At 42.1% G+C, this 16,344-nt stretch overlaps 1 protein-coding gene and 1 long non-coding RNA gene across 29 annotated transcripts in view; one reads left to right on the top strand and one right to left on the bottom strand.

Moving 5' to 3' along the window:
* The window catches only part of itpr1b (inositol 1,4,5-trisphosphate receptor, type 1b), a 94,368-nt gene that overhangs the window by 51,489 nt on the left and 26,535 nt on the right, over positions 1-16,344 (bottom strand). For 10 of the 28 annotated variants that reach the window (XM_028998073.1, XM_028998077.1, XM_028998082.1 and 7 more), the window contains 22 exons: positions 16,058-16,309; positions 15,810-15,951; positions 15,560-15,713; positions 13,636-13,826; positions 13,079-13,211; positions 12,953-13,007; positions 12,714-12,879; positions 12,449-12,622; positions 12,299-12,370; positions 11,657-11,794; positions 11,215-11,340; positions 10,625-10,825; positions 10,129-10,380; positions 9,655-9,780; positions 9,291-9,419; positions 8,799-8,816; positions 8,225-8,251; positions 6,800-6,920; positions 6,532-6,716; positions 4,443-4,591; positions 3,744-3,855; positions 3,149-3,184 (listed from right to left, as the gene is read on the bottom strand). In XM_028998073.1, coding sequence (XP_028853906.1) covers positions 3,149-3,184; positions 3,744-3,855; positions 4,443-4,591; positions 6,532-6,716; positions 6,800-6,920; positions 8,225-8,251; positions 8,799-8,816; positions 9,291-9,419; positions 9,655-9,780; positions 10,129-10,380; positions 10,625-10,825; positions 11,215-11,340; positions 11,657-11,794; positions 12,299-12,370; positions 12,449-12,622; positions 12,714-12,879; positions 12,953-13,007; positions 13,079-13,211; positions 13,636-13,826; positions 15,560-15,713; positions 15,810-15,951; positions 16,058-16,309 — 2,959 coding nt within the window. The remainder of the gene's footprint in view (positions 1-3,148; positions 3,185-3,743; positions 3,856-4,442; positions 4,592-6,531; positions 6,717-6,799; positions 6,921-8,224; positions 8,252-8,798; positions 8,817-9,290; positions 9,420-9,654; positions 9,781-10,128; positions 10,381-10,624; positions 10,826-11,214; positions 11,341-11,656; positions 11,795-12,298; positions 12,371-12,448; positions 12,623-12,713; positions 12,880-12,952; positions 13,008-13,078; positions 13,212-13,635; positions 13,827-15,559; positions 15,714-15,809; positions 15,952-16,057; positions 16,310-16,344) is intronic. The other 18 variants (XM_028998084.1, XM_028998086.1, XM_028998098.1 and 15 more) reach the window with 5 other exon arrangements.
* On the top strand, positions 755-7,442 carry LOC114800568 (uncharacterized). Its single transcript, XR_003751404.1, has 2 exons — positions 755-843; positions 6,560-7,442. It is a non-coding gene; the product is annotated as an uncharacterized LOC114800568 (long non-coding RNA).

Here is a 16,344-nt window from a genome sequence, read left to right as displayed (position 1 = left end):
AGTTAAATGGGCCAAGGTGCCGCACCCTTCCGAACCTGGTACCCTCCCTCTCACCTCACTGACCCCCCAACCCCACCTAGACAGAGCCACTGCCAGCCTCTCTTGGTAAACAGCTCTGCTGCGCATTTTATTGGCAATTACTGCTGAAGGTCACACATCAGTGGAGAGTCTGAATTCCAGGAAAAAAAAAAAAAATACGGCAAGGTCTTATGTAACCGCTGCCTGAGTGCTGGCGGGAGCCCAAGAATCGTGAAACTGGGACACAGCCACAAAAGCGGCCTGAGAAATGCTCACAGCTCCCCCTAATGGAAGACAGCGCTCTTGTAAAAGCACACAGCCGGATGGGAGGGACTCCTTTCACGGTCGGGACGGCTCAGGATAACCGAAAGAAATAGAGACACGGGGAGAACACCACATGGTAAGCAGAGGAAATGAGCAGAAGAGAAAGATAGCAGGGATCAGCATAGGCTGCTGCAGACACATGGAGTCTCTCTACTGTCTGCATTAAAAAATAACTCCATAAAATAACCCCAGACACCAGACGCGTCCACTGGCCAAACCTAAAACCACATTATCTCTGCAAGGCCTATTACATCACACCGCAGGGCATTATCATTACACTCAGGCCGGCGCGCACACAAGCAGCAGATAAGCATGCAGGCACGAGGTCAACCGTATCTGTCCTGTTTACTGGCAGCCAATGAGACTGTCGGTCCCCACCGTGGGTCTTACATAAGCCCCCAAATTCAGAAAACATGCAGGGAGGAGTGTGGGTTTGAGCTCGAGGAAGAAAGCAGGCCTGGGAACCCTGGTCCAGGGCTCAGTCTAGAGGTCCGTTTGCAGGTGGGTCGTGGGAAAATGGGTGGAGTGTGGGACAGGGTCTGCCATTTTGGGAATTCCATGTCGGGTTTATGGCTGTGAGCGGAAGCTGGCTAGTCGGCCTGCAGTATTTTCCAGGAGAAGGGATTCTGTTCAGGGCTCTGGACAGATAGGACCGCTGGGATTCCACAAGAGAGACTGAGAGACAGAGTGAGAAAGCAGGGGGGTAGACTTTGGCAAACACAGCATGTGAGCAACTGGCAGACAGACAGGGTTTAGCTGAGCTAGTGTTTCCTTCATGCTGAACATGTCCACTGGCCAGTGCAATGTAGACCAAGTCCTCTCCAAAGAGAGCGATAAATATAGACTTTATTTCAATTCTCTAAAGAACAAACAATATAAACAGTTACAATGGCGGAAGTTGTAATAAAGCAGTGATCTGTGAGGCCCTTAAACCGACTGCCATGTGACAGTAGGGCTGAAGGCAAAAAAATTGATTCTGAAAACCTCCACAAATGCCATATATTGGTTTTAAAATGTTAACTGATAACCTCATGTTGATGGGATGCAAAGGGCAGGATTCCAGAGAGCTGTGCACATATTTCATCTTGGTCCAACCTTCTACTACACAGATTTGTTGATTAGTCATTCACACGTGTAGCCAAAGGGGATCAAAGTCTTTGCTATTAAAATAAATACATTTAAGTACACACACTGGTAATCACTTTAACCATCTCGCCTAACCTCTCTTCGAAATGTTCTGCCATTTGCTTTTCATGAGTCTTTTTTTTTTTTAGTTGGCACTGCCTGATTAGGAAAGACACACAGTTATGAAGTCTAAGCTATTGTCAGGTCGGTTATGACAGTTAACTGGACACAAGACTTATCTGTGTGTGTGTGGGTGTGTGTGTGTGTGTGTGTTTGTGTGGCTGATCAAGACTGAATGCTTTGTCTGAAGTTGATAACGTGTCTGCACTAGCAGGCAGCTTTTAAAAACAGTGAGAGGAAAAAGGAAGGCTTTCACTCTTTTAAGGAAGTTGAAAGGCAAGTGATAAACATCCGTGTATATGCGTGTGTGGTGCTGTTGGCCTGTATTTGACCCCACACATCAAAAGAGGCAGCATGCCACAATTAATAAAACAGATATTAATCTCCCACATTTAGGGATTCAGTGCACCAAATGTTTTGAAGGCTTTGATGTGAGGTGGTACTTTCACAACCACAAACGGGCGGGATGGTGGTATAAATTTGTCCCATTCTGTTGTCATAAGGGGAAATGTTGCCTCCCGTTTCTCATACTTTTTCCATTCAGGGAATTTCCCACCAACCTTTATGGCTTCCAAACGTGCAAAGTATTGCAATTTCTTGGTGATTGAATGTAATTGTTTTTTTTTTTTTAGTTCAGTCACGTGACACTCTGAAGAACCAGTGGGTTCATTCAATTTTTTTTCCTTTAAAAAAAAAAAAAAAAAAAAAAAAAGTCCTTTAAAATGCTATTGAACAATCTGGAGGCTTCTTCAGGTCGATGGGCAGAAAAACACTCGTCACATAATTGACCATCTACCTAAATATTAGTTTTCATTTCCCTCCTATCAGTTTCATTAGTTTTCAGATTTACACTGCAGGCTCTAGTACTTTGCATTTTGACTAATGCATAAATTAATGCTCAGTGGCAACAATGTGGGACTGATTGAACATTGATTGAAACCATAATTGGCAAAATCACCCACTGATGCATGTTGCCCATTCTGGTGCACAAAACCATTTTTACATTTTACATTTACATTTACAGCATTTATCAGACGCCTTTATCCAGAGCGACTTACAATCAGTAGTTACAGGGACAGTCTCCCTGGAGCAACTTAGGGTTAAGTGTCTTGCTCAGGGACACAATGGTAGTAAGTGGGATTTGAACCCGGGTCTTCTGGTTCATAGGCGAGTGTGTTACCCATTAGGCTACTACCATCCACCATCTACCATCATATGCAGTTTTCTACTGCATATGAGAGGCTAATAGGTTCACAGTACAGACTGATGCTAGAAAGTGGGCTACAGAGAGTAAAGTCCTCATTTTCTGAGTGACAGCGTTAAGAGGTGGTGGCAGTGCTGCCACTGGCATATATATGCCTATAAAGAGTGCCAAATAGGTTATCTGAGCAACAAACTAGCAGCAGGGGTTTAACCCACAGACAAAAAGCACCATAACTACACAAACAGCAACAAAACAATGAAACCCACAACACAAATTTCACTAGTAGTAATGAAACAGGTGAGGGGGAGGTGAGAGGCAAGCAAATGCACAAAAGAAATAAAGAAGAAAAAAATCAACCTCAGCCACTTCCATCTCATCATCAAAGGTAATCAGCTGGAAGAGAACAGAGTACAGAGGCCGTTAGTAAGGGGAAAGGCAGAAGGTTTGGGAGGGATCGGGTTGGATCAGAAGCATTAGTCCATTAGTAAAAGACACATGAGATAAACTGAGGGTTAACGCAACAACCACGGCCAGTGAAAAGATAGATTACAGCGGAGAAACAGCCACAAAGACGAAGGCACAGCTGTTAGTCTCAGGGAACAAGTCTGATGTGGCAGTGGCGCATTAATCTTCTTTGTCTTCCTTTGAAGTTAAAAATTAAAAGATGCTCATCATTAATACATTAGCAAAAATCTAATGTGCAATAGAGTTGCCTAAATTTAGGCAAAATACGGCAGATTTTGTACAATTCTGCATAAAAGAGAGTGCAGTTTTTGGAACGGTCCATGTTGTCAGACTGAATCTTAATGAGAAAAAGCCTCCTAACACCAATGAGTCCTGTAATGATTTGGCAGGTACATTGGTGTATGGAAAGCAACAAACTTTTCTGACACTAACTGGTTAAAGGGTCAAAAAATGTCTTTGGGTCAGTGAGTGTCAACTTGCAAGATACCTTTTCTCCATATCCACGGTCTTTGGTCATCATCTCCCTCAGAGTCTGTAAAACTTTAATACACAAACGCTCCTCATTTTCTTCAAGTAACTGCTTGGTGTGTTTAATCAACCTGTGGACAGAAGAGTTAATAAATAAGTGGCATCCTCTTTCCCTCCATTCACCTAGAGTCCTGAATGACTTGTTATTAGTGAGATTCTCAGCTCACATGGAAGCTAATCCTTTTTACAAGTGTCAGTGCACTGGCCTTAATTCTGCAGTAATGCTCATCAAGCCACTGAGGTGTGTCTGGGAGCACCATGCACATGCGGAATATCTGAACTCGGTGACTTAACGTCACAGAGTTGTCTTTAATGCAAGAAAACGCTGAAAGGACACTGACAAGTGAGACAAACGGTGGACAATGAGCCAAAATGGAAACTAATTTGCCTTATAGGTCATGTTGGTTTGTTGCAAGGAATAGTGGTGTAAGACTTCACAATGCACCCGAGAAGTCAGGAGCCACTCTGAGATTTTGTCTTGTGTGTAGGGAAGTAGAATAATGCACCTACTTACCAAGTAAAAGTACACAGCCTAAATTTCAGATTCATTGATCTAGAACAATTCATTAACACCCTGATCAAGACCATGAACAAGACTATGAAACCACAGCCTATGAAGAAAAGAAATGAGAGATATGTGGATGGGGAATTTTCTTACTTGGAGATGAAGCCTCCACTCTCGCACTTTCTCCTGGCATCAGTGTTCTCGGGAAAGAGCAACTCAGGCCGATGGAGGACATCCACCAGCACAGAAAGCTCAGCCTGGACCAATGGCCGTAGGCGATCCTCCAGTGCGGACACAATGTCCTGAAGAAAACAAAAAAAAAAACATACCCTTTTTTGTGATATTTACATGGGGGAAAAAAAAAAAAAAAAAAAAAAAAAAAAAAAAAAGACATTTAATGCTCAAGATGCTCATTGATTGCATTTTGGCCTAAATCACCCACCCACCGATAACAAATACATGCAATTGATTAGTGTATGTTTCGCATGTCCGCCCTGTGTGCTTGTTAATTAAAACCCATGGAACCCACATCTCTTTTAAGAGTCAGTCCCCAGCTAAAAAATTGCCTAAAGCTAGTCCCTTATTAGCCACCTCTTATATTTCCTCTAACATCAATATCTATATTTACAGAATTCAGAACTGAAAACAGTAGTTTCTCAGCAAAGATTGTGACAATAGAGCTCAAAAATGGGTGCAAGCGAATTACAAGTTACAATCATCTATGATCTTTGGCTACGTCCACTGAGGTTCACTGGGTCAGACATTCGGTGTTGGTAAGCAAAATCTTTTGCTAGTAGGTGAATATCTTTAGCTACATGGGTGTAAACTGATCACTTATCAAACAAATTGTTCAGTTTCGACACATTCACATGTTTAAATCAGGTAGACCCAAGTTTGGCTATATAAATGGAACACTTCTCCACATTAAGCATGAGTAATTTCTTCTCAAATGCAGTTGCAACTGTGTGTGGGTGTATTTGTGTGTGTGTGAGGTAGTTGGACTGGGTTGAGTGCTCCAGTGGCCTGCCCATGAACTCTTGCCCTCTGTAGAGGGTGGTAGTAGCCTAGTGGGTAACACACTCGCCTATGAACCAGAAGACTCAGGTTCAAACCCCACTTACTACCATTGTGTCCCTGAGCAAGACACTTAACCCTAAATTGCTCCGGGGGGGGACTGTCCCTGTAAATACTGATTGTAAGTCGCTCTGGATAAGGGCGTCTGATAAATACTGTAAATGTAAATGTAAATGTAAATGTAGAGCACCAGTCCTGCCGGAGCGAGCTGAGGCAGCTGGTTTCCTGAACTTCCTAACCCTGTTACTACCAGACTCCACCCACAGTCCTGCTGCAAATGTGCAGCAGCAGATCAGGAACAGGCGTGGGGAGCTGCGGTTAACCTGAGCTCCCACCTCCACCCTCGACCTAAACAAACCTGACACATGACTTGCATAAGTCTCTCTCCCTCACACACCAATGGGGACCAATGGTAATGTTTTCTGAATGTTTTTATTTTCATTATTATTTTTATCTTTCATTTAAGAAGGTATTTTGTTAGGAACATTAAATGGCCCTCCAGAACAATGCGAAACACCCTAACCTCCTGCAGTTTTGCCAAAGCAAGAGGAAACATGTCACACTCAGTCTGTCCCCCCACGACACGCTTTCCTGAGATAATTTATGGAAAATACATTAAAGGGTGTGACTCTGAGTTAATGGTTTGCATCGTTCACCACTCACTGCTCCTGACTGAGCTCACACACACACACACACACACACACACACACACACTATTGACTTACGCTGCAGCCTTTCACATGTTTGGCGGCCAACAAAACAAAAGGAGAGCAAATGACCCAAAACACTTCAGACCTACAAATGATAGTTTATGTTTCTGATGTCCCTTGTGATGCCATTTTTGGGGAATGTGCCGCATGACTGACAGTACAGAAGGAGTACAGAAGGGGAAGAATGACACATGTAAAACTTAGACTAATTGATCTTATTTTCATGGTAAGTGAAGTGATTGTCATTGTGAAGCACGATGTGGCACCTTGGCAGGTCGGTATTTGAACCAGCAACCCTCCTATTACGAGTCTATTTCCTTACCTTCTAAGCCACCAATGCCCCACAAGAAAATGATAACTAAAGTAAGTATAGGTAAATATATAACACATACAGTGTCTTAGTTTTGATAGGATACAACTTTACTGTTCTCATGTTCTCTTCTTATTTCCTCTGTTACCTGTAACCGCTCTATGATGTTTCTGTAGTCTCTTGAGGTGCTGAGGGTGGAGTCTCTGCGGGAAGCATTGCGAGCTGACAATCTCCAGTTGAGGATGGTCTTCTGCACCACATTGTTGGATTTCACAAACAGGTTGTTCACCTGACTGTCAAGATCCACAGGGATGGCGATTGCTCGGCTCTTGGCTGTGAATAAAATCCAGAAAGTCAGTTCCTAAAAAGTGCACCAATGGCTAAAGAGATGCGCAAAGCCTTGGATGGTATCTTACCCACGTCAGACAGGACCTTAATGCAACTTTCCACTGAGGCCTTCTGGGCTGGAGACAGCCAATTACAATGATACACCCTGAACACTCCCTGCAAGAGCTGGACAAACACGGGCTGTCGGGTCTATCTCAGAAAACAAGAGAAGATAATATTGACAGGATAATTAGAATGGGAATGAAACAAGGGCAATGAGAGTTAAAGGTCCAGAAAGGAAAGTTGGATGGGAATTCAAAAACATACTTTTTAAAAATAGGCCAAAAAAATTATTTCTGTAAGAAACTGATGTGCCTGTTTGTCGCTATATCAACAAAAATACTATTCACACCAGACTTAACACCTAACTGGTCACTCTAACATGAAGATTGTAACCGCACTGACATGTCCTAGCCCAGCTGCTGCCATGGACAGTGAGTGTTTTCTAGCCCTTCAACAAACAGAGGGCAGTTGATACACAGGTGTGACACTTACATGTGGTGCTTCGGTCAAAATCAGACTATTGATAGGACAGTGAGCATCAGTCAGTCTAAACCATGACATGCAGTCACATGAGTGTTTCTAATAAAGTGTAAGTAGATTTTTTTTTCCCCCCAAACCTTTTCATTTGAAATGTGAAAATATGGTACATGTAATAAAGATAAAATAAGATGTCTGACTTACCTTATTAAATTATTCTTTGATTATTTAAAGTTGTAGTAGTGTAACAGTTGTAGTTTTGAGAAATCTTTTCGCAACATTGTCATAAATTAGAAGCTATAAGATCTTAGAACACTGCATAGCATGTATATTTTTCAATAACACGTACAATAGCTTATACAATTAGTCATATTACTTTTTCAATATCACTTGTTTTTCTTGGGCCGCACGGTGGCCTCACACCTCCAAGCGGAGAGCTCTCAATGTGTTGCCGCTGGTTTCTTTCAGGTTCTACGGTTTCTTCCCGTCAGTCCATTTTGTTTTCAGTTTTTGTATGTGTTTTTATGTATTGAAGTTTTACATTACAATTCATTATTGATCTGTGGCAGATACACAAAGTAAAATTTAGCTGTTTATGGACTTGATTTAACTATTTAACCAGGCTGAAAATGGACAAATTAATCCTTTAAGTTATAACACAGCTAGCTTCAAACTGTGTAAATGTTCAAGAGCAAATTCTTGAAAAATCTCAATTATTCTGAAGTTGCTTTCCATTTCACACAAAAAGGCCGCAGATCGGTCTAAAACCAATAATCAATCCAGGAATAAATAGGAAAGTACGCAGCAATAAATAAATGATCACACAAAAGGAAGGGAAGTAGAAATGGGGTCAACTTCAGAAATCTCATCCGTCCAGATGCACTAAAACAAGTGCTCCCATAAGGTTCCACTATCACCACTGTGACCAGAACATCACCTAGTGCAACCACTCTGCTAAAAATACAAGCAAATACCTCAGTTATTTTTCCCCAAATGGAAGCCTGAGAAAGAGAGCACGACAATAATGAGAAGAGGCACAGTTTCTCAGAATATATCCATTTATCTTTAAGCATCAGAATAGGGGCATGAAGGTAGCCATTACAGCTGATGGAATGCAGTGTTTTAATGCGGGCAGCACTCTACGGGCAAAGGGAGGAAACTCTGATGCTAAGGGACAACTGCCAGCAAGCCTGTGCATAGACAGCAATTGCTCAAGAGGAAACGTGACCAAGCTTTCCAAGAAGAGAGGGTGACTGTAGACATCTCCACAGACAACTACTGGACTCAAAACAGGCCTCCTTAATGTCGTTGGGAAGGGTGGAGGCCACATTCCTATTGGCGTGTGAGTGTGTGTGTGGGTGAGAGGGAGAGACTTGCGAAAGCTGCTACAGACCGCAAAAACTAAGATCTGGGAAGTGACTTCTTTATTCAATTACGCAACCTCAGCATTTTCTAGAGAAACGTGTTTGTGAGGAAAACCAAAAACCAGTGAGGGCGAGGCATACACCCAGGCAGGACTGCCAGAATGACAGCCTTCCTGATACTTACATAAATATGATGGACCACCTATGAGAAATGTGAAAATGTTACATGTTCAAATCAGGTGTGATTATGAGATATAACCGCACAACAACAATACTCCAGTACCACGAGACGGAGGGTATGGATAGACAAGCCCATCTACGGGTGTAAAACACTGGATAAACAAAAACTGTCAATAAGGAAGAAGTGGAAAATCATGGTAAAAGGAAGGGAAAGAGTGAAAAAATCTGTCATATGGTCATGTGAATTTGCAAAACATTTTGTGTGCCTGAGAAAGAATGTGGGAGTAAGTAAGTGATCCTATTATCTGTATTACATTTGAGGAGTTAGAGGGTGTGTATTATTCACATTTGTGTGTAAATGCATCAGTCTGTATGTCACGAAGGGGAATTTGTGTGTGTGGTAAGAAGGGTGTGTGTATGATTTGTGTAACAATGACTGTGTAAAAGTGTGACAGTGCGTAAAGAGTGCACGTGGAAGCCTGTGTCTGTGCCTCACCTGCAAGCTTGTGCTCTGGTCGGAGAATGGTGAACTAAAGAAGGTGGTGACGATGCTCATGACTGTCTCAGTCACATAGCACTCCAGTGTTGTGTCAGCATGTTTCCGGTCACTTGTGTTGTTACACACCTAACATAGGGGTACAAAATCATTAAAATATAGTTCCAACTTAATCTTTCTCTAGTGTAAGAAACCAATATAACTTGGTAAAGGTTTACATTGTTTGTTTGTATAAAAACCACGTTGGCACATTTTTGGCCCTTGACTGAACAACTCTGACACAATTGATATAAAACCTAATCGTAAAAAGTGAGCTGAAATAAACATCCATAAATAAGAATTTGTTTGTAAATGGTTTGTTTACCCTGCATATGTCAACCAAAAAATTCTCAAAAAGCTTCCACATGTGGTTGCTGGTGTAAATCTCCTTCATCTCCACCTCGGTATCCACATAGCAGTGGTTCAAAAAGTTTATGTACGCTATTTTCACCTGCAGGGACCACAAGACAGCCTTTGTTAGACATCACAATAAAATAGTAAAGCAAATTATAATAAATAGTAAAGTCTTTTGATCGTGCATAAAGTATTATAACTACAACTACTATTTAAAATGTATTTCTCCTACTATTTTAAAAGATTCGATGCGTTTTTATGTTTACATATGATTGGACCCGAATGATTTCATGCACCAGGAAAGTTAATAGCTTAAAAGAATGATACTCGATATACTGTAATAAAATCACCACCAGTCTCCCATATAATTCAAAAACTAAAAACACAACATCAATTGTACTTGTACATTTACTTAATTCATCTGGCTGAAAACTGTCAAACTTGCCTCTGGGATGCAGTCTTCATGTGTAACCACGCGCACAATGTCATCAAGCGGCAGCAGTGAGTTGCACTTGATCTCGGTGTACACATTCTTGCCCTCGGTGCAAACAGCCAGCAGTTCTACTAAGTGAATGTGGTACATGAGGGGACTGTTTTCATCCATGCGGTCCCGCTCTGAGCGCATCATCTGCACCAGTGTTTGGAAGGAAGCCCGGTCGTTGTAGAAGACCAGAACATCCTCGCCTGAGTTAACCATCTACAGCACAGTGTATTTTTTTGTAAAAAGAAAAAAGTAAAGTAATGTAAGAATTAAGAAACTTTTTTTTTGTAACAGGGTATTGACCAGGTGACAAAGGTGTTTCATAGCACTGCAAATCTGTCAGACCTCTGTCAGACACATTATACTGTAACAAACTAGTAAAGCACCATCCAGAAACAGAAACACACACACACGAAGTGTACAGGACAGAGCAGATTGCACACTTGGAAAGATGACCAACCTCAGCCATGACAATGTCCTGGCACTTCTTGATGAACTTGTTCTCAGCTTTAACAATGGTCTGCAGAAATTTAAGGTACTGGACATGGCGGCCATGAGTTTCGATGCAGTGGACAAAGTGCTGCACCACCCTTTCATTGATCTCACTGCACAACTGGAAGTTATTCATGAAGATATGCTGCATGGTGACGGCCTCCAGAATCTACAATGAGGAAAAAATGACTGACTGGAGTTTGCGGACTAAAATTTTATTAATCTGACTAGAAAAAAACAATGACAACTTTAATTGGCCTGAGCTAATTCCTGTCGGTATTCACAATCACCTCCACAGCATGTGTGTATTCTTACATTAGAATATTAATGGAAATGCAGTAACTAGACAGCACAGCCTCTGCGCTCCATACAGTAGGATTCCCTGTTTAATTGACAGGAGCTGCACGACAAGGAGATAGAAATAATACCCCACCTACACATTGCTCATAAGAGCACAATTGTGCAGAGGTAAAGCATGTACAATTCTGCTACATTTATGCAGGAGCTATGCTACGACGGACTAACAATGGCTGAAGTAAAACTGACTGCAGGCCCTACCCCTGGGTTGAGGAAGAGATTGATATGCTTGTGGAGTAAAGCCTGGTTTTGTTGGTTTCCAGCACAGAAGTTCTGAAGAAATTCATGGGCCAGCTTCATAATTTCCTGCATGCGGACATCCTCTCCCTGTTCCACACACAAAAGAAAATTCACTACCCATATTATTACACCCATATCACACTAAATCCCAGCCAAAAATTATACAAGCTTGTGGTTTAACGGTACAAATCCATGGGATCTGTTGGTGAGATCTAGTCTGGGTTAACAAGAAAGGAACAGAAATGAAAGTCTAGGCCAACACCTGATGTCTGTACATTAAGACACTTGTATACAGAATACTTTTTAATTAGAGGGTGGCCTGTAGTGGACAGTAGAATAATAAATAAAATGTGCTGTCAAAATGTGGCTCTTATAGGTCAAACTGCTTCAGTGGCAAATGTACCTTCTCATAGGGGATTTGAAGCAGCTCCAAAACCACAGAATGAGCGCCCATGTTCCTCAGGAGCCTTTGCTGCTGCTTCTTACTTTTTTTACCTGATGCCCCTTCCTGGATGCAAAGCTTACTAAGGCGAAGCAGGATCTACAAACACACAGAAACAAACAGATACTCAGGAACTCACACAGAAGTTAAAAGGGAAGTTTAGCGTAGGCAAAAATAAGGATATACACATGCTTACACACATAAAGCAATGTTGACAGTGAAACTGATTAGTTGTCACATGACACAAAACAGCACCCAGTGCACACAGTGTAATGTGGTCTCTGCATTTAACCCATCCCCTGAGGGAGCAGTGGGCAGCCATGACAGGCACCCGGGGAGCAGTGATTTGCTCAGTGACACCTCGGTGGATCGGGATTCGAACCAATAACCACCCAATAAGGGTGGTAGTAGCCTAGTGGGTAACACACTCGCCTATGAACCAGAAGACCCAGGTTCAAATCCCACTTACTACCACTGTGTCCCTGAGCAAGACACTTACTCCAGGGGGACTGTCCCTGTGTGTTCTGTTCCACTCATCTGTGAGATAAGTGCTGAAAGGGCAGTGGCTTCAATTAGGTGGTCTGAGGAAATGTGGCGTTTTACCTCTTTTACCACACGGTAATTGTAGCTGCTTGTGCTCTCTGTTTTTTTCTTGTCCAAGCCACTCGCGTCACCCTGTGTGTAAATGGATCATATATAAAATCTTGATTACTTATGATAAAAACACTGATAGGGCCACACACAGACCCATACCTTTGTTTTGTGGTCCGTCTCAGAGGCAGGGCCATCGCCTGTATCCATGCCCTCTTCTCCTTGTCGCTTATAAACCCACAGCTCTGATTTCTCCACAATAGAGCGAAGCTGGTCCAAATCAGACTTTATCTGCTTATAGTTGTCAACATCCTGGCTGGTAACTAGTAGCTGGACCTGGATTATGAAAGCATACAGCAAAAGATAAGAGCACACGGAAGAATAAAAAGTAAAGACATAAAGCAAAATATTAGTGAGAACATTCAACCTGTTTGAAAGCCATCAGAACTTCCTGTCTTTGGCTAAAATGTCTGAAGAGCAGGTGCAGAGCCCCTGACACCAGTGGGGGATAATCATGCATGGTGAGGTGGAGAAGAACCCTGAGGAATGTTCGTCCACCATGGTCATCCAGGTCCAGGGGTGTGTTCTCTTCACTTGGAAGAAAAAAATTGAGGTTTAAAAAAAAAATAAATTCATGAATTCATTCACAGGGAAAATAAGGCCTACCTTCCACCAAAAATGCCTTCTGCTTGTTCTTCAATGTTCTCAAAATCCAGTGCTCCTGACCAAAACAAGGACAAACTCACAAAAAAGTAAGGCAAATGAGACATAATCAAATTTCTGGTGCCTAACCTGGCATGTTGTTGGGTCCATCTGGGGTACCAGGAACTGCTCCATCAGTCTGGGTGTTGGTTTCATCAAACTCTCGCTTAAAGATGCAGAGCAGGCAAGAAATGCGGTAGTCCAGCCGAACATTCAGAATAAACTGCAGTGGGGACATATGGAGTCTATAAAATTCTTGATCAGCAGATTAAGAGATATTTGCATTTAACATAAGATATTTCATTGGGTGGGGGCCACATAGTGACCTGTGACATAATCCTATTATATTACATTGCTTACAAAAATGACAGCGCACATTTAGTGAATGCTCCAAAAATTCCAGGAAGATGGTCAACAATGCAATCAGAAAAAACAGCTTGTGCATACATTCACAATTTGAAGTTTTAGAAAGTAGAATTATTCAAATGTATCCAAAATAATGATGGCTGAGGTGATAGTTTCTACAGTTATTAATGTGTAAAATATGTTTTAAATGCATTGATCAAATGTAATCATCCGTGAAATGCACATTTTGTTTTACTCTGTGTCAGGAATCATGTGAAATCAAGAAGGCCACGGTTTGATACCTGAAGGATCTCAATGATCTTGAGCTTGGTGTCCATAACCAAGATGTCCTCCTTCTCAGGTTCTGTCTGAGTCTTCACCACATCCCCGTCTGGGGGGTTGGCAGGGGTGGTGGGGAGGAAGCCCCCACCTCGAAGCACTACTTGTGTCATCAGCTCCCCAACACCATGAATGGACCTCATTACATTACTGCCTGTAGAGAGAGTTCTTTCAGCTAGTTTACAGGCAGCTTACAACAAACCTTACATTAACCACAGCATTTGATAAAAAAATTCATATTAATCAGCCACCCAGTGACACTAGTGTCATGATGGAGGTCCAACACAATAGGAATATTTCAATGCTTTATTACATTATTAAGACAAATCCTCACAATGTCTATCAGTTTGTACAGGGAGTGCAGAATTATTAGGCAAGTTGTATTTTTGAGGAATAATTGTATTATTGAACAACAACCATGTTCTCAATGAACCCAAAAACTCATTAATATCAAAGCTGAATGTTTTTGGAAGTAGTTTTTAGCTTGTTTTTAGGGGGATATCTGTGTGTGCAGGTGACTATTACTGTGCATAATTATTAAGCAACTTAACAAAAAACAAATATATACCCATTTCAATTATTTATTTTTACCAGTGAAACCAATATAACATCTCCACATTCACAAATATACATTTCTGACATTCAAAAACAAAACAAAAACAAATCCGAGACCAATATAGCCACCTTTCTTTGCAAGGACACTCAAAAGCCTGCCATCCATGGATTCTGTCAGTGTTTTGATCTGTTCACCATCAACATTGCGTGCAGCAGCAACCACAGCCTCCCAGACACTGTTCAGAGAGGTGTACTGTTTTCCCTCCTTGTAAATCTCACATTTGATGATGGACCACAGGTTCTCAATGGGGTTCAGATCAGGTGAACAAGGAGGCCATGTCATTAGTTTGTCTTCTTTTATACCCTTTCTTGCCAGCCACGCTGTGGAGTACTTGGACGCGTGTGATGGAGCATTGTCCTGCATGAAAATCATGTTTTTCTTGAAGGATGCAGACTTCTTCCTGTACCACTGCTTGAAGAAGGTGTCTTCCAGAAACTGGCAGTAGGACTGGGAGTTGAGCTTGACTCCATCCTCAACCCGAAAAGGCCCCACAAGCTCATCTTTGATGATACCAGCCCTAACCAGTACTCCACCTCCACCTTGCTGGCGTCTGAGTCGGACTGGAGCTCTCTGCCCTTTACCAATCCAGCCACGGACCCATCCATCTGGCCCATCAAGACTCACTCTCATTTCATCAGTCCATAAAACCTTAGAAAAATCAGTCTTGAGATATTTCTTGGCCCAGTCTTGACATTTCAGCTTGTGTGTCTTGTTCAGTGGTGGTCGTCTTTCAGCCTCTCTTACCTTGGTCATGTCTCTGAGTATTGCACACCTTGTGCTTTTGGGCACTTTTCTCAGTTCATGGGCAGTTATTTTGCACCTTGGTTTTTCCACACGCTTCTTGCGACCCTGTTGACTATTTTGAATGAAACGCTTGATTATTCGATGATCACGCTTCAGAAGCTTTGCAATTTTAAGAGTTCTGCATCCCTCTGCAAGATATATCACTGTTCTTTTGACCCATTTTGACAAAGGAAAGGAAGTTGCCTAATAATTATGCACACCTGATATTGGGTGTTGATGTCATTAGACCACACCCCTTCTCATTACAGAGATGCACATCACCTAATATGCTTAATTGGTAGTAGGCTTTCGAGCCTATACAGCTTGGAGTAAGACAACATGCATGAAGAGGATGATGTGGACAAAATACTCATTTGCCTAATAATTCTGCACTCCCTGTAGTGGCCCTTCCTGCTAAGGAGACAAGTTTTCCATTAGCACATTAACCATACACATAGACATAACTTTAACAATGTTTGGGTTTTTACCTTTGGTTTCATCGCCTTTCTCCATCTTGTTAATGGGGTATATGGTGCTGACATGGACACAGTCCAAAATGGCCAGCAAAATCTTGGTCAAGCGCAACAGATCACTGAAGTTGTAAAAGCCAAAATAAATGAGGTTGCGAGCCAAATTCACAACCTTTGGCACAAGGAAAAAAGGATTAATAAATTATCAAATCGTTTTCCACATAGTGCTGCTACTTTCTTGGGTTAACGTTCCATTTCCATAACACACCTCAAACGTGAGCTTGTTTTTCTCTTTGTCAGAGAAGGGCACATTCTGACAGACCACATCACGCAGGTAGTTCTCCACAAACTCCATGGTGAGAGCAAACCGCTCCTTGATCTCATCTCGGGTGGTGCCATCGTTGTCATAGCTGAGAAAATTACATGAATCACCGATGTTGATTTTTTGGAAACAACGTAACTGGAAAAGGTGGGTTGCAATTGTAGTTATAAAAAAAAAAAAAAAAAAAAACTTACTCATCAATGGCGATCTTGGAGGGAATTTCCGACCAGAGCCGGGCATATTTGACAGGTGTAACCTGCTCCTGAGGATCTCTGTCAACATGCATGTGGAGCATCAGGCGACAGAACGAGGCACGAAGATCGTATGGAAGGTCCTCGTCAGACATGCAACGCAGGATCAGGTCCACATCGAGCTGGCCAGAAATCTTATTGATGGCCAAGTACTGCCGGTCCAGGCACATCCTTGCAAACAGGTTGAGCTGATACCTGAGGGAGAGTTGTGAGTTATTGACCAACACTGG

The sequence above is a fragment of the Denticeps clupeoides genome, chromosome 12 (genome assembly GCF_900700375.1).
Source record: "Denticeps clupeoides chromosome 12, fDenClu1.1, whole genome shotgun sequence".
Classification (NCBI taxonomy): Eukaryota; Metazoa; Chordata; class Actinopteri; order Clupeiformes; family Denticipitidae; genus Denticeps; species Denticeps clupeoides.
Note: the sequence above shows the minus strand (reverse complement) of the source record. Positions and strands in the feature narration are given on the sequence as shown.